Source organism: Drosophila teissieri, chromosome 3R (assembly GCF_016746235.2).
Source record: "Drosophila teissieri strain GT53w chromosome 3R, Prin_Dtei_1.1, whole genome shotgun sequence".
Classification (NCBI taxonomy): domain Eukaryota; kingdom Metazoa; phylum Arthropoda; class Insecta; order Diptera; family Drosophilidae; genus Drosophila; species Drosophila teissieri.
The window spans coordinates 10,295,575-10,320,385 of NC_053032.1; the positions used below are offsets into that span (position 1 = coordinate 10,295,575).

Here is a 24,811-nt window from a genome sequence, read left to right on the forward strand (position 1 = left end):
TTGCCTAGGTTGCCCAGGTTCCGCAGCCTAAGGGAACTTGTTGCGTGCTGCTGCTGCACGGAACTAAGGGGCATTGCACCCGAACTAGGTGCTCTCTCGGAGCCGAAGGACACGGAGAGATTCTCCTTGTTCATCTCCAGTTTGAGCTCATCGTTGGCCAGCCGGTAGCTGTTGTTCCGCTTGAGGGCGGTGCGCGGCTGGACGGGATTGCCAGCGACGGAAAAGTGCAGCGCAATTGGGTCAATCGATAGGGGCTTGGTGGGGTGTTTGTCGTTAACTTTCGCCCTCGGCGGAAGGGGTGGCCCTTGCTCCCCCATTTTAAACGCATCCCCCAGGGTGGCAGTTTCCATTTCAACAACCCTCACTTTCGACTCGCCATCTTTGGGGTTCTGATTTGGATGCTGGGGCTGATGCTCCCTTACACTTGATATGCTGCCCGCTGACTTGGTGGCTATGTGGTGATTAAGGGTGCTCTTGGCAGACGCTTCAGTGGTGGCAGTGTTATTTACAAGGAAACCGGATGCAGATAAGGATACGGATTCGGATTGAGGTTTAGTTGTGGGTAAGCAAGCGGAGGGGCGGCTGCTGGCTGACGGGAGCCGCTCAGGCTTACCTTCTTCACCGGAGTGACCCGATGCCGATGAGGAGGAACTGGTGGCTGTGGAGCCCGTCGAGGAATTGGACTTGCCCGACGGCGAGGGCATCATCAGATTGGCCACGGGAGCGGCAATGGTCTCGTAGAAGGGATTCGTTCGGTTGGCCAGGAGTTGTTTCTGGTCCTGATAGCTGTTTGCCTGGTAGGTGGCCATTTCGCTGACGTTCCTGCTGAGCGGGGATTTGGCCACAATGGGCCTAACGTTGGCCACCTTGCGATTGCCAGAGATTAGTCCGCCGCTGGTGAGCAGAAGGAGCTTGGCGCTCTTGGTGCTGCTTATGGCTCCGGATGCTCCTGAATCCTGTGACGATGCTACTGCCGCCGCTGCACTTTCAGCACTGTGGAGCGCACTTTCGGTTTCCTTCACGTACGGCCCAGGTGCGAAGGTGGTGTGTGCACCCTTGCGCCGCTTCAGACTGTCGGAGTCGTAGACCAATTTCCCCTCGGCGTTCGGGCGCAGTCGACGATTCGCCATCGATGCGAGCGGCTTCTCTTCGCTCAGTTCGCCGATTTCCGCGTACATGGGCACACCTTCTCCCACCCCCTGCGTCCTGCCGCCGGGGGGTAGTGGTGGTGGTTGGGACGTCGCAGCTGCCGGCTCGACGGGCAGCTGTTGTTGTGCGCAGGCCTCGCTCTCCGCTGGAGGAGAGGATCTCGACGAGACCGCGTGCCGACGCAAGTGCTGAGGCAGCTCGTTCAGCGAAACGTACTCGGAAACGGCAGACGTGGACGGTTCAACCCTCTTGGAAACTATGTCATTGGAATAGTATATACCCATTCCCGTGTTACGTCGTCCGATGTGCTTGTTGTTGTTGTTATTGTTGCTGATGTCTGCTATGGTGACGTACTCGCCGGCCAAATCGTAAAGCTCGTCGTCATTCACGGCACTCGCGTTGGCGGGCTTCGGTTGGATTTGATTCTTGGCCGGAGAGCTTTTGCCCGGAACCAGTTTCACCCTCAGTTTCTCGAACATCCCGCTCAGCGCTTTCGTGGGCGTCTGCTTCAGTTCGTTGAGGTTGTGGTCCTTGCTGTTCGTGGGCGTCTTTTGCTCCGCCTCATCCTCGTCCTGCTCCTCGTGGTCCACATCGATGGTGAGGCTGGTGAGCGTGCGATTCGGATCGTTGGCCTGGTGCTCATCGTCGTCACTCGTGGTGGGCGTGATGATGCACATGGAGGGTATTCTCTTCGAACTGATGGCCGTCTTCTGCTTGATCCGCTCTATGCGCTCCACGCCCTCCAGATCGGAGCTTTCGGAGAACTCCAGCTGCTGCTGCTGATCCTGCTCCTGTTGGCCATCCATCTCCGACACTTCACCACCTCCCTTGGTTGGCGACGTCTTAACATTCCTCTTGATGGTTCCCGTGCGCTCCAGGGTGCTTCCAATGGTACTGCTGCTGTAACTCCTCTCCAGCGTGCTGCTGCTGGCACTGGTACTCTGGCTCCGGCTCTGACCACTGTGCTTGCCCAGCGAACTACTCCGCTCGGGCACATCCGGCCCAGAGGCGGCACCACTCATCAGAGCTGTGCACACAGTGCCCGCCGAGCTCGTTGTCGTGGAGGTGGATCCTCTGCCAAACAGCTCATACTCGCTCTCCGCATTGAGTACTGTTTGATTGGACTGGCTACCGAAGGAGTAGCTGCTGGTGTGCAGGCTCGTCTGGAGCGGAGTTCCGGGCATCGGTGATGGCTCCTCTTCCTTCAGCGTTCGAAGTCCGCTGTCCATGTGAAAGGATGTGTAGTAGCCCTCTGTGTCGCAGCTGTAAGCGGAACTCGTCTCATCATCTAGGTGACCTGGATAGGCACCTGCCTCCGCCTGAAGTTCCGGGGTGGCAGTGCCCTCACTGGTCACACTGCTGGAGGCGGAGGTGTTCAGGAATCTCCTTCTGCTCAGCATGGAGGATGGTGGACCACTGCCCACTCCTCCTGGCTGAAAACTGGACACATTTAACGACGTACTCGAGGCACTTGACTTCGGCTGCATGGTGATCTCGCTGCCAATGGAGGCACGCCCCGATTCCGAACTGGCACTCCAGTTGCCGCTCGAGGAATGCGGCTGCTCCTCCTTGCCAGCCAGGGCATGGAGACCGTTTCGCCTCTGCCTGTTCAGCGTAGCTGTTTCCCGCATCTTCACGTGGGCCGCTGCCATCGGTCCGGATGACAGTTGCAGTCTGCCCCTGAGCTGGCCACTGCTGGACACACTAATGCTCTTCTCCGAAGAGGAATACGAAGGCTTTCGTTCGTGCGAAAACCGAGATTCACTCTTCTGGGCCACCAGATGATGCACCACGCACTCGTCGTCGATGTCGCGCTTGGAGCTCTCGCCCGCCGGCGAGCCATGATGGCTGTCCGCCTTCTCCGCGGAACTGTTCTGGGAGCTGCAGCCGCTGGTGTCCAACTGGTCGCCCAGTTCGCCGGTGCGCTGCATGAACTTGAAGCGGTTGCGACCCCACTGCTTCAGGGAGTTCAGCCGGGTGAGGGTGCTCTTTCCCTTGTCGTAGGGCAAGGCAGCAGATTCCTTTTTTAAGATGTCGCTGGACTTGCTGCGTCCGAACTTCTTGGACTTCTTGGCATCCGACGAGGTGGCCTCCGCCTGGTGGGCTGGGGCCACCGGAGAGGTGGCATTCGAGGCATTCTTGGACTCCCCATTGCTGTTTACATGGTGGAATTATTTGTGGGGTTTTTGTTTGTTCGTTTGTGCAAATATGTATTGTGTTTAGGAGAGAACATAAAAGAGAAAATATGTTTGGTATTTGGTTAGCATTTTTGGTAATGATGGATGGACATGTGCGAGATGAAGAAATGAAGAGGGCGGAGCGATAGAGACAGAGAGAGAGAGAGTGAGTAGTACAGATTTGCCTTCCTCGTGAAAATTATTGTGAGCAATTTTCAGACACGATGTTTGATTTCGACTTTGATTGGGGTTTAAATTTATGGTTCTGGTTAATTTCACGCACGCACACACAGATGCAAAATACTCAACGTGCCTGGGGGGAAGAACAACAACAACAAGCTGAAAATTAATTAATGGCGCAGTTCAAAGTTTAATTTTCCCAAATACATTTATATTTTTGTATTTTCATTTTCCCCGCGCTGCTGCGGCTGTTCAGTGGATTATTAAAGGCGATTACAACATCTAAGTTTTCGAGTGGGTAAATTCTCCCGGAATTCTTTCCCCACAAAAGTGTGTGGCATGCTGGGAGCGATCGGGAGGTGGGGGCACTATATTGGCGATAAGATTCTGGGCCAGCAAACAACTTGAATCGAGGGGATTTCACATATTTGAGGAGGGGCGGGTGCACCAAGTGCAGTCATTGCTAAAACAATTCCACTGTATCTCAGTAAACAGAAAGAAAATCCTTTGGAATTTGGGAGTGATAGTAATTTGCATATTGTATGAAGTATAAGTTTTGGCTGGACCTATTGGCATTTGATCTTCAGAGGTAACTTTGACATTTCCAACTACTTTATTGCACTTACATATATATAACAACAAGTGGAGCATTTCTCTCTGTGCGCAAACAGAAATAAACAATCACGAAATGCACTTACAGTTTGGCAGTCACTGGACAGGGCTCAACGTTTTCGCTGTGCTCCGCTTTTTCGACTGCTGATAGCACAGATATCGAACAGCATTGACATAATGGGGCACCCATACATATATGTAGTGAGTGTGTGCCTGAGTTGGGGTTTCAAGTTGCACATATACTTTATATAGTATGTAGAACGCAGTCAAATGGAATGACGCCGTCGCCAAGTTGGGGACTGAGTTTGAGTTGGAGTTGGTGGGCAGACGCCAACCGAAAGTCGGGCCAACAAAACAAAATAAGATTTATGAAACTTTTAGCAAAAGGCGTCGTGTGTGCCATTTGAAAAGCACAGGAAAAGCAGAAAAGCAGTGAGCCCAAGTAAAAAACATTTCGAATGCGGCATTTGTTGCTGGTGTTGCTAGTGTAGCTGGGGGCCACGGTTTGCCTTTGGGTCTTGGCAGAGCAAATCCTACGGAACCAGCCTCTCGCATGATTTATGCTGATGATGCACCAGAAATGGCCGAGAGTGGGCCGACTCACTGACAGAATGGGCCAACAACCTAGAGTCGAGTGCTGCATGCTGCATGTTGCATGTTGCTGGCAACAAATGTTGCCGAAGTGTGTGGGTGGTTTGCGACCAGGATAACAATGCGGGGGCGGCGAAAGGGTGGGTGTCTCGGATGGATAATGAAATGTATGACTGTGTGTATGTGTGTGTTAAGAAAATATTATTGTATTTTGTGGCTGCTGAAAATCGTTTAATTTGTTAGGCTGTTTTGCAAGTTTGCTTTTGAAAATCATCCAAAAAGGCTTTAGTTTCCGCTGCCGAATCGGTTTCGAACTTAAGTTCGCAAAAAAGGCGGCTGAAAATTTGAATTTGGCTAGAGTTTCTAATTACGTAGAGCTAATAACACAATTTATTTACAATTTTCTTTGTACAACATTAAATTTTTTAGTTTTTAATCGTAATTTAGAGACATTCAGTTGGTGGCATGCATTTTGTGCTGCTAATTGGGTAAACAATATGTATACGCTAATAGTTAATGGCGCAAAACTCCGATTTGTACACTCGGCCAGGCATTTGTTTAAACAATAAAGGCGCAATTAAAGTACACGAAATTAGGCAAACGAAGAAAACTAAACAGCATAACAAATCGTTCAGCGAACTGGGCTGATCACAATAATCTCATAAGAAAATGCAATTGAGAATAAGTCGGATAATACGAGTATATGGGGAGAATCTCTGGGCAGATCCGCAAGGACCTTTCCAGGGTGTATGTACACATGGATATACGAGTTTAGTATGGCCTTTGTACAGTTCGAGAGGCGAACGAAGGTGGGAAAGGAAGGAACAGGTGGCACCTGTCCATGTAGGAGGACATATAGACAGATAGATCGGTAGATAGACACGATTACATACCCATTGGCCGCATCCTGGATCTCCTTCTGGTCGATTCCGGCTATCGTGTTCCGCCGCTTTCCGCGCACTTTCCGCGATCTTGACCTCCGGCTCACCGTCTGCACATTGTCGTCCAGGTTATTGCCCTCCGCCTGGCCGCCGTTCTCCGGCGAAGTGCTGCTCGAGGATCCGGCGGTGGCACCACCCGCGTATCCTCCACTGGTGGACTTGCGCGCCGCACACATCCGCTGGAAGTGCTTTCCGCTGGTGTTCACCGAAATCACTTCGGCGGGGTATCTGTTGAGGGTGGGACAATGTGGAGATCGTTTAGAAACTCTATTAATCATGCTTTAGTATAAACATGGTATATAGTAGAAATTAGGTGGCAAGATCTGACCTAAATGCTCTCTGGTACGAAAAAATGCAGTTCTTTTATAATATTCCAGCACTTATAGTTGCTTTGAGTTGGAATTTTCTCAAAAAGGTGATCAGCTTCAACTGTAATTAAAGACTATCTTATGCACTTAAAAGCCCTCCTCAATTTATGTTTAAGTTTTAGAAGGTCGCAAGCATTTTGAGCAATAAATATGAATGTTGTTCGAATCTTATGGCGTCATTTGTTCTTCCATTTAATCCTGAAATGCCTAAAATCATATCTTATTCAAAATAAATGTAATATTTTGAATTGAGAAAATGTTTCTTTATAAAATATAGCATATTTTTGAGTTATGCAAGCCATCACAGATGTTTTTCTGAGTGCCTGCAGATGTGGCCTGATCGATCTGATGGCGGAATGGGAACCTCGCGCAGTTTGAAGTGCACTTTTGTGGTAATCCAAACAACAATTTGTTTACGCTTTAATACCAGCCAGCCAACCACATTTTTCGTGCTCCAAATCGGTGGAGCGTGAATACGGCTCGTATGTGGCTGCTCCATTTCGGAGTTTAAAAAGCCGAACAAATGAGCCATGGCCGGTATGTAGATGTGATGGAAATCGCAGGAGGGGTGTGTCCATGGATCCAATGGATTGGCGGTGGAGAGTGGGTCCGGGTCGGCGACACTTGCATAATTGTGTGGCCGCATTGTAAATATTCATACGTAATTGAATTAATTTTTTTAAGCATTTTTTGGTTTCGACCGATGCGCTCGATGAGCAAACATCTCGTGCTCCAAACGCACACAATTGAACGTTGAAAATATGTATAGCATATACTATACAAGCCACGCTGTTAATAGCTATTCTTTTTTGTTCGTCATGAAACAGAAAACAAACAATAGTTGCCGCGAAATTTGCATAAAAAACGCATTAAAATCGTGTTTGAAACTGGAAAAAAAGAAAGACAGCGTGCAGATGTAAAACTGTACGTGAAGCACAGTAGATTTCAAACTGTGGCACGTTGAGTCAAGGAGAATAATTATTGGGCATTTTAAGTTACGCTATCCGAGAATTTCGCAGCTTCCTTTTCTGTGCTGATTTTGATAGGAATGTATATAAGCCAACACAGTAGGACATATTTTAAATACTGCTTCTATTCAGAATCACTTCACTTCAGAATTACTCACTTTAAGGCAATCTGCTTGGTCTGTTCCTCGGGTGAAGGCAAGCGATGGTTCAAAGGCACGTCTTTATTGATATCGTTCGGGATGAGGGCCTGCGTGTGGTGGTTGTGCCGGGAGCTGTCCGCCGCCTGGCTCAGATTCTGGGAGTAGAGGGCATCGACGGCGTCGGCGGAGAGGACGGACGGGGACAGGGCCGGGGTCAGTATGCCATTCTCGCCGATGGCCAGCGAGGTGCTCACCGAGGTGTCCACGTGATGCATGCAATCCGGTGTGACGGTGACATCACCCAGCGCCTCGCTGGACGTCCACTTCCGCAAATCCTCGATGGCAGCGGGCTGAAATGGATATGAAGAGCAAGGAAAGAGTTGAAACATCGCCATAATTAGGCAGTTGGCATGCAAAATTAATGTTTTATGATCCACGTATGTATGCTTCATGTTCCGGCGGACAGGTCCTTAATTAGCCGCACAAGCCACAGAGCCTCCTGTCACGAATATCCCTTTATGGGAAATGTGCGCTGCCACTTTGTGCTGTGTTTGCGCAGACATTCTCAATGCTTTCTGCAAACTGGGACAAGTCACGCGATTTTGAAATCTCCCGAAAATGTAACACGCGTCCTACACTTTGTTGCGCAAGCGAAAATCAATCAGATTAATTAAAAACAATAAAGGGGAACTACTTTGCGGAAATGGTCGATTCCATAACAGCTTTGGTCTAGTTATAAAGTTAATATAGGTATATATTGAACTTATTCGTTCCAAATTCGAACTGTCCAAACAGAGAATTTGAAAACCCAAATCATTTTATTTTACAAATATCAACAAGAAATTAAACAATCTGGAAGTACAATTATATAAAATGGTTGTTTTTCTATTTGCTTTGGACACACATTCCCCAGAGTCGAATTGTCTGCTGGTCTTAAGTGAATTACGCCCATAAAAAATAAGGAAAAAGCGCAATCGATTCATTTGATTTTCGATTTGACTGCTTGAATCAATTGTAACAATTGAAAAAAACTGTGGAATGGGGAGCTTACATTGTGCCCCAACTCAGTAGTTTTTCATCCCCCTAAATTTCCTAAATAACACCCACCCATACCACGGAAAATCTACATAAAACGACACTTGAGCTAGATTTCCAATGGCCAAAGTGAGGCAGTTTGGGCCATAAAGAAATGCCTGAATCCGACAATGAGTCTGGGCTTTGCCTCTTTCTTTCTTTCTTCAAGAGCAGCAGCCAAATTCTTTTTTGCGGCTCAATGGATGAAGCGGAGCAAATGTGTCCAACTTTTAACGATAAAATATTTGCACATAAATGTCGAGCCGTATATAATAACGCAATTTAAGTGCCGTCAAGACGGCAAATACGGCAACAACAACGACAGCGAGAGTCGCCCAAATGGGCCATCTTTGAGATAGTGGCTGCCGTAACCAATAAACCGCAGAGCGCTAATGGCCAGGCCGTCGTCTTTGGAGCTGAACTCCTGTCTGGATCTCGTTGGGGATCTCTTTGGAACCTCTTTGGGACCTCTTTTGGGGTGTATCGGAGCGGAAGACTGAGGCCAACTAACGTCAAACGCAATGCGAAAAGGATTAAAAGTCATTTTATTAAGAAGCCGTCGACAGAATGGAGCTAAAAGTCGATTGGAGCTGGCAAAAACAAAAATGAGAAAAAGGCAGGATAGTTGGCGACGGTCGACAGTCAACTGGGATTGACAACCGGCGTTGTTTTTGCCAAAACAAGTTTGGCAACCTATTGAACAGGGATCCAAGTTGTCGTCGTCGTCGTCGTCGTCGTCGCGGCGATTTTCCTGCTGCTGTAGTTGGTATTTTGCAGAGTTACTGTTCGTTGCCATTGGCATCATCGCCGTCTGCAGATATTGGCCATTGGCTGTTTGTCTTTGCACAGCTTATCTAATGGCCCGGCTAAAAGATAAACAAGAGACGACGGCGACGACGACGACGACGACAAAGAAGGATTCGGAGACCAAATGGGTCGACTGCACAGCGCGTTAGCTCAAATTAACTGAAATTTTCTGATATCAGCGCAAAGCATTGGCGACGTGCTGGAAAAATAAACGAAGAAAATCCCTAATTCTTTTTTATCAATTCAAATTGCTCTACACTAAATTGTTTGCTGGATAAAGATAGAGATGGGAAATATTTCTCTAATCTTAATCTCAAATCTTTAAGTGGTTGTGAGACAGATACTTTTTTATTACACGCAATATAAAATGCTTTTGTTAAGATCCCAGGGCTAAGATTGCATTGACTATCAAATAGGGTTTTGTTCCTTAGTACCAAGACTGATTGCCAATTTAATATAGTTTCCCACTCCCTTACCTAATTACCCCAGCTGTGTCTAATTAAGATGCCCCAATTAAACTGCCAAGATTCAATGGATTTGCACAGCCCAAGCGCAGACTGCAAAGTCTTCCCTAACGACTGCATCATAGTTTGCCAAGCGGCGATGGCAATGGCGTGGGTCGTCAGTTGGGCAATTAAAACGAGTCAACTAACTCGAAATGATTTGCAGCGCCGTTGATGGAGTCATGCCATGAGCTGCTCCTCGTTGGCCATTAGCTAACTGCAGATAGGCGATGTTTGATGGAGTTGTGACCGAGGCGTGTGTGTGGTCTTTGTTCCCGTTCTCGTTCCCGTTCCCGTGCTGCCCGTCATCATCATCCTCAGCACCAAAGAGCCATGACAATGATTGGGTGGCCGTGCGGTCGAAGTGGAGCAAACGGTTAGATGACAGTTGGCCGGCAAAAAGGGGGGTTTTGGCATTAGCTTTCGGAGGCAAACCAGCTGGTGAATGGAAGGAAGTGCCAGCCACACAGCCACACAGCTACACAGCCGCACAGCCACACAGACCACACACATGAGGTCGTCGTAGTCTGATTTTTTTGGGGTGGTCGTTCCGTTCAACAAACGTATTATTTATGCATGAAGCATAACTGCGGATGGAGTACCTGCAGCCAGAAACTCGCCTCTAACGGTTACCAGTTACTGGGAAACCAGTTAACCCGGAAAAATGGTTGGTACTCACCAGTCGGATCTCGATCTCGGCATCGATGCGTGTGCGCAGCTTGCGGTTGGCATTGCCAAAGTCCGACCCGCAAAGCAGATGATCCTCCGTGTCCGCGGATCCATTTAATTGCAGGACTTCGTGATCGCTGGACAGAACCTCGCCGTTGAAGGAGATGGAACGGGACGGGATCAGCGACTGGGAGTGGGCCAAGGAGGCGAGAGCGGTCGCAGTGGCTCCTGTGGCCACCGGCAGTTCCTTCCCAGCCTCCGTGTAAAGCTGCCGGACACTCAGAGGTCTGGTTTCGCCGGTGAAGAGCTCCTTCTGGAATGACTTGTCCGTCTCGAAGTGCTGTTTGCGCTGTGCGAAGGTGAGCAGGTCGCTTTCAGCTGAAACAAATAAGAATATTTTATTTAGAATGGAGTACATTTATATGTTTAAGAAAGTTAAGTTTGAAATGTTGTGAATTTAAACTAATTGCTAGAATCCATTAAGTGTAATGTTATTTTTTAACTGGCATCAGCGTAGAATTCTTATACAACGTTCTGCGATTGTAATAGCTAGAAAACTTTAAATTCAGAGTTCGGTTCTGGCAGTCTTCTCCCAAGTGCAAGTAATCTGTTTTCATTTAGCCACGACGAGATCAGAGGCGGCTTTCATCTCATGCATCATCCCGGCATCGATCACTATCATCAGCAGATAATCAAAGAGCTTTTCATGTAATCTAATAGAAACAGCATGCCCGCCCAGCTGCGTGCCTACTCGCTCCAGTTTGTCCATCCACTGGATTTCCCCACGAGAAAATGGCCAAGCCCATTCCTCCCATCGATTCAGTTTCAATTTAGCCCACATGGCGATCGTATTTGTTGCCTCTGATTTCGCAGACTGTAAACAAAGGAAGCAAAAACAAGGCGATGCCGCAAATAAATCAACGCGAAAATTAATAGAGTGGAAAAATCGCCACACAGCAAGGACACAGCATTAAAAAAATCTGAATTATCGTTACGAGAAAAAATGAATGCCAGGAAAAATTGTAATTAACTTTAATAACCCAGCCACATGCCATGGAGTTGGAGCTCCTGCAACATGCATATTTAATTCTCTTGGCAGTGGTGGCCAGTTTGTGGACATGAAGGGAGTATGGAAGGCCCAGGCGACCGTTTGTCTTTCTGGCTGTCTGCACTTTTTGCATTTAATAGGCCGCCATGTGGACTTGGTCGGTAATGAAAACAAAGCCCGGGGAGCTGCAACTACCAGGAAGCAGAGCAGAAGTAGCAGAAGCTGCAGCAGAAGCATCCACTCGTAGATTAACAAGCCCAGAGCAAAGTCACTTGACGTGCCCATAGAACGGAGATGGAGGAGGGGGCTATGGACTCCCAGAGATGGAGGAGACATGGCTGGACCGCTGCCAGGCAAAAACTGGAGATGGTCTAGGGAAGCGGCGGCAACCTAGCGCTAAATTCAGGCAATTTTATGGCATCGGGGCCGCATTTTGACGTTCTGTGCGCCACTGGAAGACGCATGGGTCTGACTCTCTCGATCTGAGATTCGGGGGGACAGAAAGCAATGCCAGCAGCAATGCGCCCCTTTCCCCATTAGCAATTTCAAGTGCGCAGACATTGGCACGCAGAGAATCTCCATCCCCATCTCCATCCCCATTCCCGCTGACCCCTGCCATCCTGCCAGCCCAGATGCGCCAATAAAAGCCACTCAAAATAAACAAACTCCTCGGCACTGGCTGTTAATTTCGGCCAAATGCGAAATTCAATTAAGCATGCTCAGGTGCAACTCGGGCTGCAACTCCTTATTCCCTGCCCGCTCGCCTGACAAACGGAAGCTGACAGCAGCCGTCGCCGGAAATGGCAAATTAACTTGGCAAAAATTATTATTTTCCTCAAAATACGCTTGGAGGGCCAAGGGCGCCAAGGGAGTCCGGGGGCGTCGTCACGTCTGGGTGACGACCATGGCCATGGCTGCCATTGCACATTATTTGTGAGTCATGTGCAGGAATGTCTGTGTGCACATCTGTACATACAGTATATACACTTATACACTTATGTACACAAAGCCATGTAGGCTGGGACAGATAGCAATCGTTGCCCACAGAGATTGCCACAAATCCCGTCTGGAGATTGCCTTAAACTATTTCCACGCCGCCAGGACGGAGATCATAGCCTGGCCCAAGCCACAATCATGGTAGTACATGGCATGAGCCCTCTATATGGCTATTATGCACTTTTATGGCGATTTAGCCGTTATCCAACGACAATTGTCAAACATGTTCGAAGTGATTTGTGGTCAAATTGGACCACGCCGAACAGAAAATACTCTAAATGTTGCCAAGTAACTGGAGGCTGAGCAGTGGGAGAGTATACAATGTAATTTGTTGTACATATTAATATACTAATAATGTTGCTTAAGTAACTTGCTCAACTTATCAACCTTTTAAAACGGATTTTATAAGAATTGTTACAATATTTATTCGAATAAACCGTTGTGTTAAATGCCAGCTTTGTTAGTCTGGTTTGCATACCCCAACGAGATCATCCACATGGGAATATCGGATTACCACGCTATTTGCAACTTGGCGCCTGCCTTCTGTTGACATCCCTCGATTGTCATGTCAAATGCGATGAAATTTATAGGAGGCCGCAAATCAAAGTGCCCCCGGAATCCCCTCCAGAATTTAATCCGACGAACGGCAGATGAAAAACCAATAAGCCCAGAGCCAATATATCAAAAGTGCATTTGCCAAGGCCCAGGCACATTGACACGTATGCAATGCTCTGTGGCGGCAGATACTCCATCCAACTCGTGTGTGACTGTGGCAAAGCCGCAAGTAAATGAGATTTGCACAAGATGTTGGCCCACTACAGAGCGGAATGGAGTATCCAGCGAACCAGCTGCTCCTAAGTCGGCGATGCTGGCTCTTTTTAGCAGAATTTTACCCTGACCATAAATTGACGCCAAGAGGGAGCGGTACGTGCAGCATAAAAGCTCCGCCGGCACGTCGGCATCGACGAATGGCTATATATGTGCATATGTGAGGCATGTATCTAGCAGATACAATCTGTCATAGACTAACGCGTTCCGTAGCATAATTTGCACAAAACGAGTTCTAAGGGGGCGGAGTGGGTACTGCTTCCACTAACACTATGTGCACCGGCAGTCGATGGCGATAATGTCTTGGCAATAAATGATTTATAAGCCAATGCCGTGGTCGCTTTAATTACGCTGATTGCACCAGGTTAGAGTTCAATATCCTCGCTTCTCGTTTTTGCTCAGCTCATTTCCCCAGCCGAAAACAATTGCATCGAGTGGCAGTCGGGAGCAAGTTGCTCCATTGGCGGCAGGGGAGGGACAGAGACTGGAGGCTCCTTCAATCAGTTGACTGCCCACTTTAATTTAATTATTTAAAGCGAAAACAATTGCAGGCGCAGCCAGGCAAATTAAAGACGGAGTGCTGCCCTTGGCCCTGCGATTCTGGCTGACAGCCAGACACGGACCATGGATATCAGTACTCCAAACTCCAAGCTCCAAACTGCGACTCTGCGGCTCTGTGCGTAAGTGTCGTAATGGCATTTAAAGCAATTAAGGGTCACTTTTGGGGTCTGGCCTCCAGGGGGGACAACGGGAAATGGAGGTCCTGCGACATCCGATGCGATAAAAATGAGAGCCAAGTGATAAATTAATTATGTATAAAAAAGGAAGTGCGAGAGAAGAAACCCGAGTTGAAACTGCAGGGGAATGAATGCCCTTCTGAGTGATATTAAAGATTCATATAAGGCTTAATATTTACAGAATAAATTCCATTTTATATGAGCCTGTGCAAGATTTATTCGTTCAGTTTAAGAGTAACACCTAAAGTCTTGGAAAGTGATGTGAGACATCCATCACAACGAAGCCTCTTTTTTTTGCGCCTGCTTTTGTAAGCCCAAGTATGCAGCATAATGCGAATTTGCCTGATAACCTTTGTGGTTAATTTATCAAAGGACCCAAGGAAAACACTTTGCATTTTGTATAACACCAAGCTCAAAGCGGAAAAAGCAGTGCGCTTATCACCGACAATTTTCAGCATTCTGCTGCGGGATGATTTATGGGGAAGATCTTGTCAGGGCGAGGAAAGCTTAAAGCCAGGAACGGAAAATGTGCTGCACCCAAAAACGGCAAAATAAACAAATACATGTTAGGAACACACATATCCATACGCAATAAGCAGCCAGATGGTGGGAATGTGGATGTGGATGTGGATGTAGATGTGGTAGACGTAGTCACATGTGCTTTATGGCCAAAAGTTTTTGCTTTCGGATTTACTCGGCTGGGTTTGCTATTTTAGGTTGTATTTTAGCAAATTTTCGGCAAGCGAATAACAAAAGCCACCGCCACATATTGGGGCGCCACAAGCGCATAAATTGTAGAGTCCGACAACAACAGCTAGACAAATTTATGCAATGCCCTCGGGTTTTCCGGGGGATGAGGAAAATGGGCGGGATTCATACCCCAAGCAATCAACGGGCAAATGTTGCACGTAATGCGACAGTAAAAATGTTGCCAGCACAGCCACACAGCACAGAAAAAAACAGAAAATGTTGACAGAAATGGCAAATAAAATTGGATTCGCTCGTTGCTCTTCCGTCTGCAAAATCTCATTAAACGGACTGCTAAGTCCCATATGCGTATCCCAGTCACTTAGTTCTTCGTTATTCTTTTTCATTCCGGCGAAGACACAGGCTGCGGCTTGAGTTCTCCAGCTGCACTATTAAAACTGATTTATGCCCTGCTGCAAACCTCTATCAACCCAAAAGCAGGCCGACACACCCACGCGAACGCACTGCCAATAAAAATGGGCAAGTCACGTGATTCTGATTTGCCAAGCCCACAGCTACAGCCATAAAAGGTCAATGTGGTCGCCTGGCGAGGGTGAGGAGAGTGGATTGGCTTGGACCGGGTTGGATTGGGAGAAAGTGAGTAAGCCTGGCCAGGACTAATGATCTGAATTATGTGCGAGGGTGAACTCTTTCATTAGGTCTCCCGATGACAGATAACGCACGATTACGACTCATCGGGCTTAAAGAGGATTAAAGGTTGAAGTGATGCGAAATGCTGGCACGTCCCTTTCAGGCATATCAAAAATAGTTTCAAAGAATTATCCCCAGCTTATGGGTAATCTGTGGTTTTGCTGGCTATAATCTGATTCGATGTGTGTGCATAGAAGTTACAGAAAAGACAGCTGTCTTTAAATAATATTTTTGAGAATAATTACATATAAACTAATACGTTTTAATAAAATGTTTTCTTTTCATAAGGATTGTACTTTCAGATAATACTATCTATTAATAGATACAGTTTATTTTCCACGTAGTTTGTAAGAAAATGGCTAGCACTAAACCAACATTGCGTCGACTGGCGATGATTCATTTTTAGTTACAACTCAGCCCCACGAAACTATCGATGACAGCTTTGCGCAGTTTTAATTATGTTCGTCTTTTTCAGGCCGTCGAAAGGCCTGACAATTTGGCTTTTATTTAAATTAATTGACCCCGGAGCACTTGACGTGATAGCAATTAGCGCATTTTTTGTCTTCAGCCCGTTTTGCGCTCCAATTAATAAGACTTCGAGTCGGGCTTTCGGGTTGATTAAGTAAGACTTGACTTCCGCCAGGGCTCAATTACGAAATGGCTTCCGAGGGGGGAGAATGGGGTTTTGACTTTATGACTTTACGGCCATGTAAAGTAATTAAACGAAAACGTAAAATTTGCTGCTAAACATTTGAGGGCCGCCCCCGCAGGCATGCGACTTCAATCATGAGCCGTGTCTATCAATCGATTTTACAGCCCCGGGCGAACATAAAATGCATCAGACCAGACTGGAAATTGAATGAAAAATGCATCTCACCAAATGCCACTGCTGTTTTCGCTGTTGGTTTTCCCAGTTGCAGTTGCAGTGCCAGTGGTAGTGGCAGTTGTTGTTGCTGCGGCCAATAAATTTAAGTGACATGCGTTTTTCAGCGAGTACCCGCGGGATAAGTTTACTTTAAATTCCATCGTCTACGGGCGTGGTTGTTGGGTTGTTGAGGAAAACACTGGGGAAAGAGCCACCGATCAGCGCGACTGATATCATTAAGAGCTGCATCCTCATCGAGCGCCTTTTCCCTGGTTTTCGCCCCGCTTTTCCACCGCTTTTCCTCCAACCCTGCGGAAGTGCTCGCTGCTGCGGGGTGAAAAACAAAAATAAATGCACCCAGCAGCAGCGGCAATTTTATTAGGTTTTTGTGTCTAAAATTAAATTGGATGCCCAAAAATGTTCTCGGTGCCATAGAGTTTTTCACGTCCCTTCGTCCCATCGCCAGATGTATATGAGAGATTTATCCGGAGAATGAGAGTGGCAACCACTTTAGCGGGGATTTCCCTTCGGCGACATTTTCCGGCTTTCGGCTCCCTTTATTTTTAACAGCTCATTTGCCTTGGCACCTTTTTATTTTTGGAGATTTCCGATACTCAGATGTGGTTTATTCAAATATTGTGCGCTGTGCGAGCATAAAAAGTGGTGCAGCTGACGCGCGGAGATTATGGCCAATGTTTGACTTGAACTTGAAAAAAGATAGGGAGGAAGTGAAAGGCAGCCATTGAGCGATGCGCCACATCCACATCCACATCCACATCCACATCCGGTTTAGGTCTTAAGTCCTGGACCTATCCCTACACGGTATCTCGTTCCCAGTTTCCCATGAACCATCGCCAAGATGCTAAGTAAGTCGTTTTCTTTTGGTGCCTCCGCTTTTTGTCTTTTGTCTTCGCATCGCCTTCTTTGTCTCAGGTCTAGAAAAACAAATTGCCCACCCCGTGTGCCTCCCACTCTGGAGTGTGCCTCAATTGCCCCTGCCAGGGCGAAATGGAATCGGTTAGACAGCCAAAGCTATGGCCATATAACCATGTAGCCCTGGGCCAGAGCAATTGAGTTAGCATTGAATACAATTGAAAGACACTCTGGACCCGAGAGGCTGAGACCCAAAACGGGTTTCGCCATTTCGTGGAAGAGTCTCAAGTCGAGTCGAGTTGGGTCGAGGGCTCCTAAGTGCCCCCCGTTGAGGCATACATATACGTAAGAGTATGTTGCCGGGTAACGAAGGTATCGATCAGTGCGGAATGCTCGTACAGATGGATTCCTATTTGCTATTCATTGGAAAACGTCGAAGGGCTAAGGGCCAGGGGAGATTTACATATTGGTAAATGCGATTCGTTTCACCGACAACCTTGAACCACGACTTGAAGCTGTCTTGGAGCTATCTTGGAGCTTGGGAACAGAGCTTAAAACGCTGGACGAACAGTAGTTACAAGCATGATTGCATATATGATAGGTGAGATGATGGCTGCAGTCCTTGGTTTTGCTTAGAAATAGCTTTATTATCTACGAATTTAAATGCTAAGCTTTGAATTGCTTTGCAACTGGGAAGTGTTCCATACATGGCGCTTAGCACCTCTTGGTAATTAGTGATACAATATTTCCCGTTAACAACGTTACCTTCCTCTTCCGTTGCCCCCTCCTTCTCCTACTTTAATATTCACCCACCTAAAGTGATTACTTGTAAACAAAGTGTCTATCAGTTTATGTTATTAACACTTTCCCAGACGGTTATACACTTGGCTGCTTTAATGGTTTAATGGCTTCCATGTAAAGTTTATTATTCAGTCCATCCGCACACATCACCATAATGCTGCTTAGCACTTCTGGCCTTTGCCCTTTTCCAGAGGCAACATCGGCTTCCTGGTAGCTAATCCAAGCACTAGACAACTCAGTTTACTAATTGGGAGACCTAATCAAAGTCAAGATATAAGGTTACCAACTCCAGCGGCTGAAACATAACTCGCTCTCGTATTTGCATCTGAATTTATGCGCGCTCCTGCAGCATAAATACTAATTAAATGCTTAGCCGGAGTGACATGAGCCTGCAACTGTCCTGGAATTTCTATTATGCACCAGCACTTGGCCAGAAGTGGCCTAGCATCACCCAGCTCCACCCAACTCCACACAGCTCAACCGACTCCCAATCTTTCGAGTGTCTGGCACCCGGGGTTCAAGCGGGCGGCGTAATGCATTTTGCATTAACATTTTTCACTCCACCCGGGCCAGGAACAATGGTAAGAGCCTACCGGGACACTTTAGCCATGGCCAAAAGCGTGTACGAGTGCCAGCCAGTCTGACTTTGCGGCAGGGGACCTGCGAGGGTATTAAATTCAGGCAAGGCTTCTTCACAGTTTCACCGCCTCACTCTTGGCTTTATTTATTTCACTTTATTTTATCCCGAAAAACTTTTGCATTTTTTCCTTACTGACACGTGCTAAAAGTTAAAAGACGAAACTTTGCAGCGACAACGCCCCGTAGACAACAGGAAATGCTGCTAACATTTGGCAACACTTTGCCCGCTGCAGGCCTGCCAAAGGTGCGGAAAAGAAGTCGGGAAGCAGGGAAGTCGGGCTGAAGGCTGAAGGCTGAAAAAAAACATGAAACAAACATGCAGAAAAATAGCAGGGGAACAATATTCCCCTAAAAAGGAGGGCAAGTATTTCCCAGGCAGGTAGCAAACAGGAACTGGCGGAGCGAGAAAGGAGCAGCGATGAGTCCTTCGGCAAACACACAGGCTACCCTTGAGTCCTGGGAACGTGCATTCCTGTGAATGAAACCCAAGGCATTCCCCCCACCCTCATTCCTCATTCCTCACTCATCATCCATTTCTCATATGGCTGATTTTTATGGTTTCCTGCGACCCCTTCAAGACGTTCGTTCCTCCAATCGGACCCTCGAACCGGGAAGAAGCCCTGCCGCCGATTGAATTACACTTCTTTCGCATCCCTACGGTATGTTCTCCACTCCTCCACGCCGCCAGTCCTGTGCGTCAATGCCAACCCTTGAGGCACTCGTGTAAATATTTGCATTTGCATTTGCATTCAGCATGGGACAGGGGGCGGTAGGTGATAATCACGGCTACTGCACTGCCACTGAGGCTGCTAATTGCTGGGACAAACATCGAGATTGCCGGTATCTCTGCCAAAGGGGCAAACACAAATTGCCAGACTGTCAACTGCTGTGTTGCACGAACGTTGAACGTTGAACGCTGAACGTTGTTTTTAGAAAGTTTCCATGCTCCGGGCTGAACTTCTGAACTCTGCGGCCGCTGGAGATATGACTGGGATGCCCGGGGCAGATCCAATGACTCCGTCCTCTCAGGTGACATGGCACTGGAACGCAGCGACGCTAAGTTAGTGCGATTAAGTCAGTCGAGCGCCTAACTGAGAAACCACATCGGATCTAGTTACCACCCCCCTCCACCTTTCGCGCAGCGGCAATGTGCCAGTTTAGTTTTTGCCAGCTGCTGCGGTTAATTAAACTCTGACTATCGGACGAAACCAAAGCGCGACATCGACAACAATTTGTTTATTAGAAAGTCGACCGATGACAACGGGGCCTCCGGGAGGATTATATACTCGTACACCAGAACAAGGACAAAGTGAAAGCCAGGCACCAGAGATCTGCAATCTGTGTGAAAAATTACTTTAAAGCCGTCTAACGATCAAGGTTTCTGGTTTACAACGGCGGGCTATGTTCCAAATAAATCTCATAATAAATACTTAAAAAAACAAAGTTTAAATATCTCATATTCATCCGTAACCAGAAATGCTGATATTTATTTACTTTGTGTCTAAGTTCCTTTGTAGCCACTGGCCGTTTTAATGGTTCACATTCCACTCCCACCCACAGCACCCAAATTCAATTGAAAGAATTTGCGAAAGTTGTTTTTCCGCATTGTCGTAAAGCGAGGAGCTTGCCATGGAGAATAATGTCAAGATTGTGGCCGAGGACTCCTCCGCAGATGGCCAGGCGGCGATTAGCCGAGTGTGGCTGGTGTTGGCAAGGTGTTGGCCATTTGGGACTGCGGGCTAAGAGCCTGGCCAAGTGAAAGGCACAACGCTGCTCACGGTTTTAGCCCCAAAGACTAGCAATGTTATTTGTTTCAGAGCATCTGAATGGCTGACTGGCTGTAGCTGAGGGGTTCAAATTGTGTCAACTTTCCCAAAAATTTGTCGGATGCGAATGCGGCTCAGATTTGCATAGGAAAACTATGAGTCGAGTCGAGGGTCAGGACTGGCTGGCGCAAATGTTTATCGGTTGCCATTAAATGCAGACGACAATTTCCAGATAATCGGCAGACAGGGAAATAGACACAGAGAGATACAACTGTGCAGAATGGCAGAGGATTCAGCCAGCAGGAAGCCACAAAGAGCTGACGATGTCTTCGTTCGTTCCCTTGGAGCATATCAAGTGCTAAAGATCTGCAATTTAAGGTGTCTGTTTAGGTGCGTTGACAGTCGAGATGGGCACGAGATGGCTGCCGCGAGGGATACACAGGGGAAATGGAATAGGAAGTTGCGTCACAATAGGAGAGTCAAAAAGGTTATAAGCATGGTGTCATTTCGCTAAGCCCATTGAATATGATGAACAAATTAATCTTTCATTGACCACAATTTTGGAATTCCCTTTTTTTAAGGCTTGAAATATAGGGATACTAGAAAAGGGTTCTTTGACTGATTTTTCCCCGGTGTAAAGATAGGAGTGCTGATTCCCATTTAGCACTAATCTCCCGCAGGCAGCCTCCTCCTTCTGCTCCAACTCCTGTTGCCACGTCTGACTGCCACACGAGTGCTGGGTCCTTGAGACACCACAAACTTGTGGCAAGCTCTGGTGACGAGATGATATGGGAGATGTGGATAAGGATGGGGATGGGGAGGGGGATGGGGACGGGATGGGGAACCAAGGCAAACCTTTGTCTTTGACGCAGCGCTATCTCAAACATAATTATTGCCTCATTATGCGACGATGGTGTCGTTAATGTCTTCGGCAAACAACGCATCCAATGGAAAGGCAAACAGCGCAGCGTTAATAATGAAATTGTAAATAAATTGTAAACATTTCGACTGCGCCAAGAGCAAATATTTGTCCCCAACTTGCTGGCAAGTATCTGTATCTGTTGTATATATAATCTTTGGCTTCGGCACATACGTTTTCAATTTTATTTCCTTTTTTTTAGGTTTCGATGGGCCGCTCTGGGTTGTCAACACTTTTCCCAGTGCTCGGACAGGAAACAAACAAACAATAAACGACAGACAGAGCTGATAAAGCGAGTTCCACCGAAGCGTTTTTCACATAAAAGTATTGAAAAATTCGAAATTAACCCGAAAATGCTATTATGGCTTTTAAAATATCGTACGCTGGGGAGCGATAAGAGCGCTTTGATGACTGCATTAGGCACGGTATACTGTTCATTATGAAAATGGTATGGTCATAAAAACGTGGCTCAGAAAACTCGATCCACTGAAACCAGTTGTCAACGATTTGTTCGCGTTTTATTATCACCTGTAACGGTGACAAAATCAAAAGCCGATCAAAGTGCCGATAAGGCCAGACCACACACACTCTCATCATGACCGGACTTATCGCAAAGGTCACATGTGAGTGCGAGTTTGTCAATATAATCTCGAAAATGGATTGCAGATTGCCAAAGCAAATGGAATCAATGGGACAAAGCTCCACAAAGGCCGCCTGTCAACAAATTCCCCAAAGAGAACTTTCCAATGAAGAAATTAATTTTGATTTATTGGCCCAAACATGTCTACCAGCATGAGCTCATATATGGGAGGTTAATGAACATTTTCCTCAATTTTCTCCGCCATAAAAAGAGGAAAGAAACAGTTGCAATCCACTCACCCCCTTTTCCAGTTGTTCATTTCAATTAATTATTTGTTGCATTGCGTTTTCATCGGATATTATGACATTTTTATGTCCCCCGGGGGTGGAGAATATCTTTGGCTGGGGACATACTTATTGAAACATAAATTAGGCAACACATGTCCATAAAACATTTGGAGTCACTTGTCATATCGGCGAACTGCTTCCAAATTTACGACTTCTCCGCCACTTTGACACCAACAGGATACGGATACCAATGAATTTGGTTGGTTGGTTGGCAAGGGGGTGTGGAATGGCCGGACTTCTTCTGATAAGGACACTTGAAACCGTCCCTTAATGTCGCATTTAATGGCTTTACCGCTCGACCGCCACAAATGCTAAATCAATTATTGAGCGCATAAATCAGTTGCGATTGGAAAAAAATCAATGAAGAAAAGGAAATAGAAATAGAAAGAAGAAACGCAGCAGATAAAATAAAGAATCTATTAGTAATAAAATAAACAGCAGAGTGGACCATAAATTTCCGTTGATCCCAGAGAGAAAACACAAATAGAAAATGGAAATTAATACGATGCGATAATTAATGAAAATTAAGAGATTCTCGAGTAATCCAGCTGTATGAAAACCCATTAAGTATCCGGTATATTGGGGATTAGTCTGAGGTTAAGGCAATCGTAAAGTAGGTCAATTGATGCCAATTATATATAGTTAAGCCAAATTGGAATGCTCCAAATCTGGTCATTTCTTTAGTAATTCCCTGGGCGCGCAATCATCAGTTTTCTGGAGCCGCACACAAAATCTCGAATTTCTCTGTCTGCTTCCCCGTAGTTCACACGTTGCTGTTGAAACTAAACAAATCCATCATTTGCCATTGTGTCTAGCATCAAAGAAAACATTTTCCCAGGGCGTTAGATAACTAAAGAAACAAATTTCCACCATGTTATGTTTCTGCTTTCTCACTCGCTGCCGCAGCTTTCCTCTGTTTCCCCACAAATTTTGCGCCACATAAAAAGCAATTCATGCATCTTGAAGACGGCTCACCCTTTGGCTCCCCACCATTTTGGTACTCGTAAATCAGTGCCAACGAATCTTGGTCATATACTGCTCCTCTTCCGCCGATCTCCAAATTGCCAATGGGCTTTGAACATCGTCCCATAATAATTAAGAACAAATTCATTTACACTTTCAAACGCCGCCAAGGGAGGACCTATGCTGTATTTTTTGGGTGGAGCTTGTGTGTCGTTGCTCTTGACATGTTTTGAGCGCAGGGAATTTATTTATTGTGGATCCGAAATGCATTTAGTATCGCACATAAAAAAGCGACAAACAAGCAGGCGGAACGGGGGCGATCGCGATCGCAGCAGCCCACAGATTGAATGGAAGTTTGCGAGGATCACACTGGGCCAAAACGAGGCACTAAACACAATTGGGGAGATTTATTCGGTTGAGCACCAAGATTACAGCTCTTGTCGAAGCAAGAAATCCCAGTATATCAACTCCAGTCAAAATGAGTCTGTATTTTTAAGAGCATTTACAAATAGTTTTAAGACATACATTAGCATTATTCAGTTTTTAATTAGTGAAGTTATTTTAATAAGGGGCATTTATGATCGCATTTCGAGCCCTTTATTACCTATTTTCATACCCGGTTAGTATTTTTCTCAGTGCTGGGGTGCGCGCAGATTGCCGCTGAAGCGCAACAACAGCTGTCGCGGCCTGTGGGGATTTCACTGGAGCACTTTTGATGCAGTGAGTTTATTGAACTCGGTGTCCCCCTCCAGAGATTCCCTCCCCTGATTCTTCCCCTTTCACCCACGGAAATTGCAAAACAATGCAAACTCCCCTTCTCATGTCGCGAAATTGGGTCAGCGGGCTCATTAAAATTGAAGCCGTGAACTTTCGCTGATCTCTGGCGTTCGTTTATTGCCACAATTTGTTGCGTTTGGACTGCCTAAGCAGCAATTCATTGGAGCTGCGAACGTTTTATGCCTTCATTAATGCAGCGCACGCATTCGCCGACCCCGCCCCCTCTTTAGCCCATAAACGGGGGCTAAACTGCTCATTATAATGGCATTGTGCACACACTTCGATTTCGAATCAAATCGAAACGCCAGGTTGCATTTCCGGTTGTGACAGTTCTGCTTCATTTTTTAAGGCAACTCAGCTAGCGCCACTCACCGGATGCGCCAAGTGGCAGGGGCCCATAAAAAAGGCGAGGGAAACTCCAAACAATAATCAATGCTAACAAAAATTAGGGCAACAACTCGAGGGTTGAATCCAGGCATTGAATACCGAGTTGATTATTGTGTTCTGTCGCATTGTTAAACAATTATGCCGCATTTCCCTCCGATGCGAATCCATTCGATGACACTTTGAGTGCCGGCTGCTGCGAATCCTCCCTCCCATTAACCAGGAACCACCCAAATGCAGCATAACCACACAGCTGTTCCTTACTGTTTGACCCACTGCGAATTAAATGGGCGGGGATATTCCGCTTCCGCGTCCGGATCCGGGTCCGTAGCTCTCTTTACGGCTCATTGAAGTGCGCTGTGGAACAAAAGCCTGGCAGCCAATTGATGGATGGTCTGCGTTTGACTGTCTAAACAATGAGCAACAGCTTCGGATTGTTACTGGATTTCGATGATTACCGAGTGACTTCGTTTACCTTAGAGTATCCCCTTTTCAAGGATTCCTTAGCCTCTTCATATATATTTATTGTATTTTGCCCTCGAATAAACAATCTGCCAACTCAAGACCGGCTTTCCCTGCCTGCCAGTCAGCCCGTCCGTCTTTCTTTGCCATATCCGTCGTGGGTTATAACATAATTTACGGCTCTTCCGCTTGGCAGACTCGTAATCATTCTCCACTTCCATGGCCGCACCGAAATGCGCCTCCATCGAA

At 46.8% G+C, this 24,811-nt stretch overlaps 1 protein-coding gene across 2 annotated transcripts in view; it reads right to left on the reverse strand.

Moving 5' to 3' along the window:
* The window catches only part of LOC122619239 (serine-rich adhesin for platelets), a 38,663-nt gene that overhangs the window by 3,331 nt on the left and 10,521 nt on the right, over positions 1-24,811 (reverse strand). The window contains exons 2-5 of one of the 2 annotated variants that reach the window (XM_043796035.1): positions 10,190-10,557; positions 7,145-7,476; positions 5,603-5,878; positions 614-3,303 (exon numbers count right to left, since the gene is read on the reverse strand). In XM_043796035.1, the coding sequence (XP_043651970.1) occupies positions 614-3,303; positions 5,603-5,878; positions 7,145-7,476; positions 10,190-10,557 (3,666 nt within the window). The remainder of the gene's footprint in view (positions 1-613; positions 3,304-5,602; positions 5,879-7,144; positions 7,477-10,189; positions 10,558-24,811) is intronic. The other variant, XM_043796036.1, reaches the window with a different exon arrangement.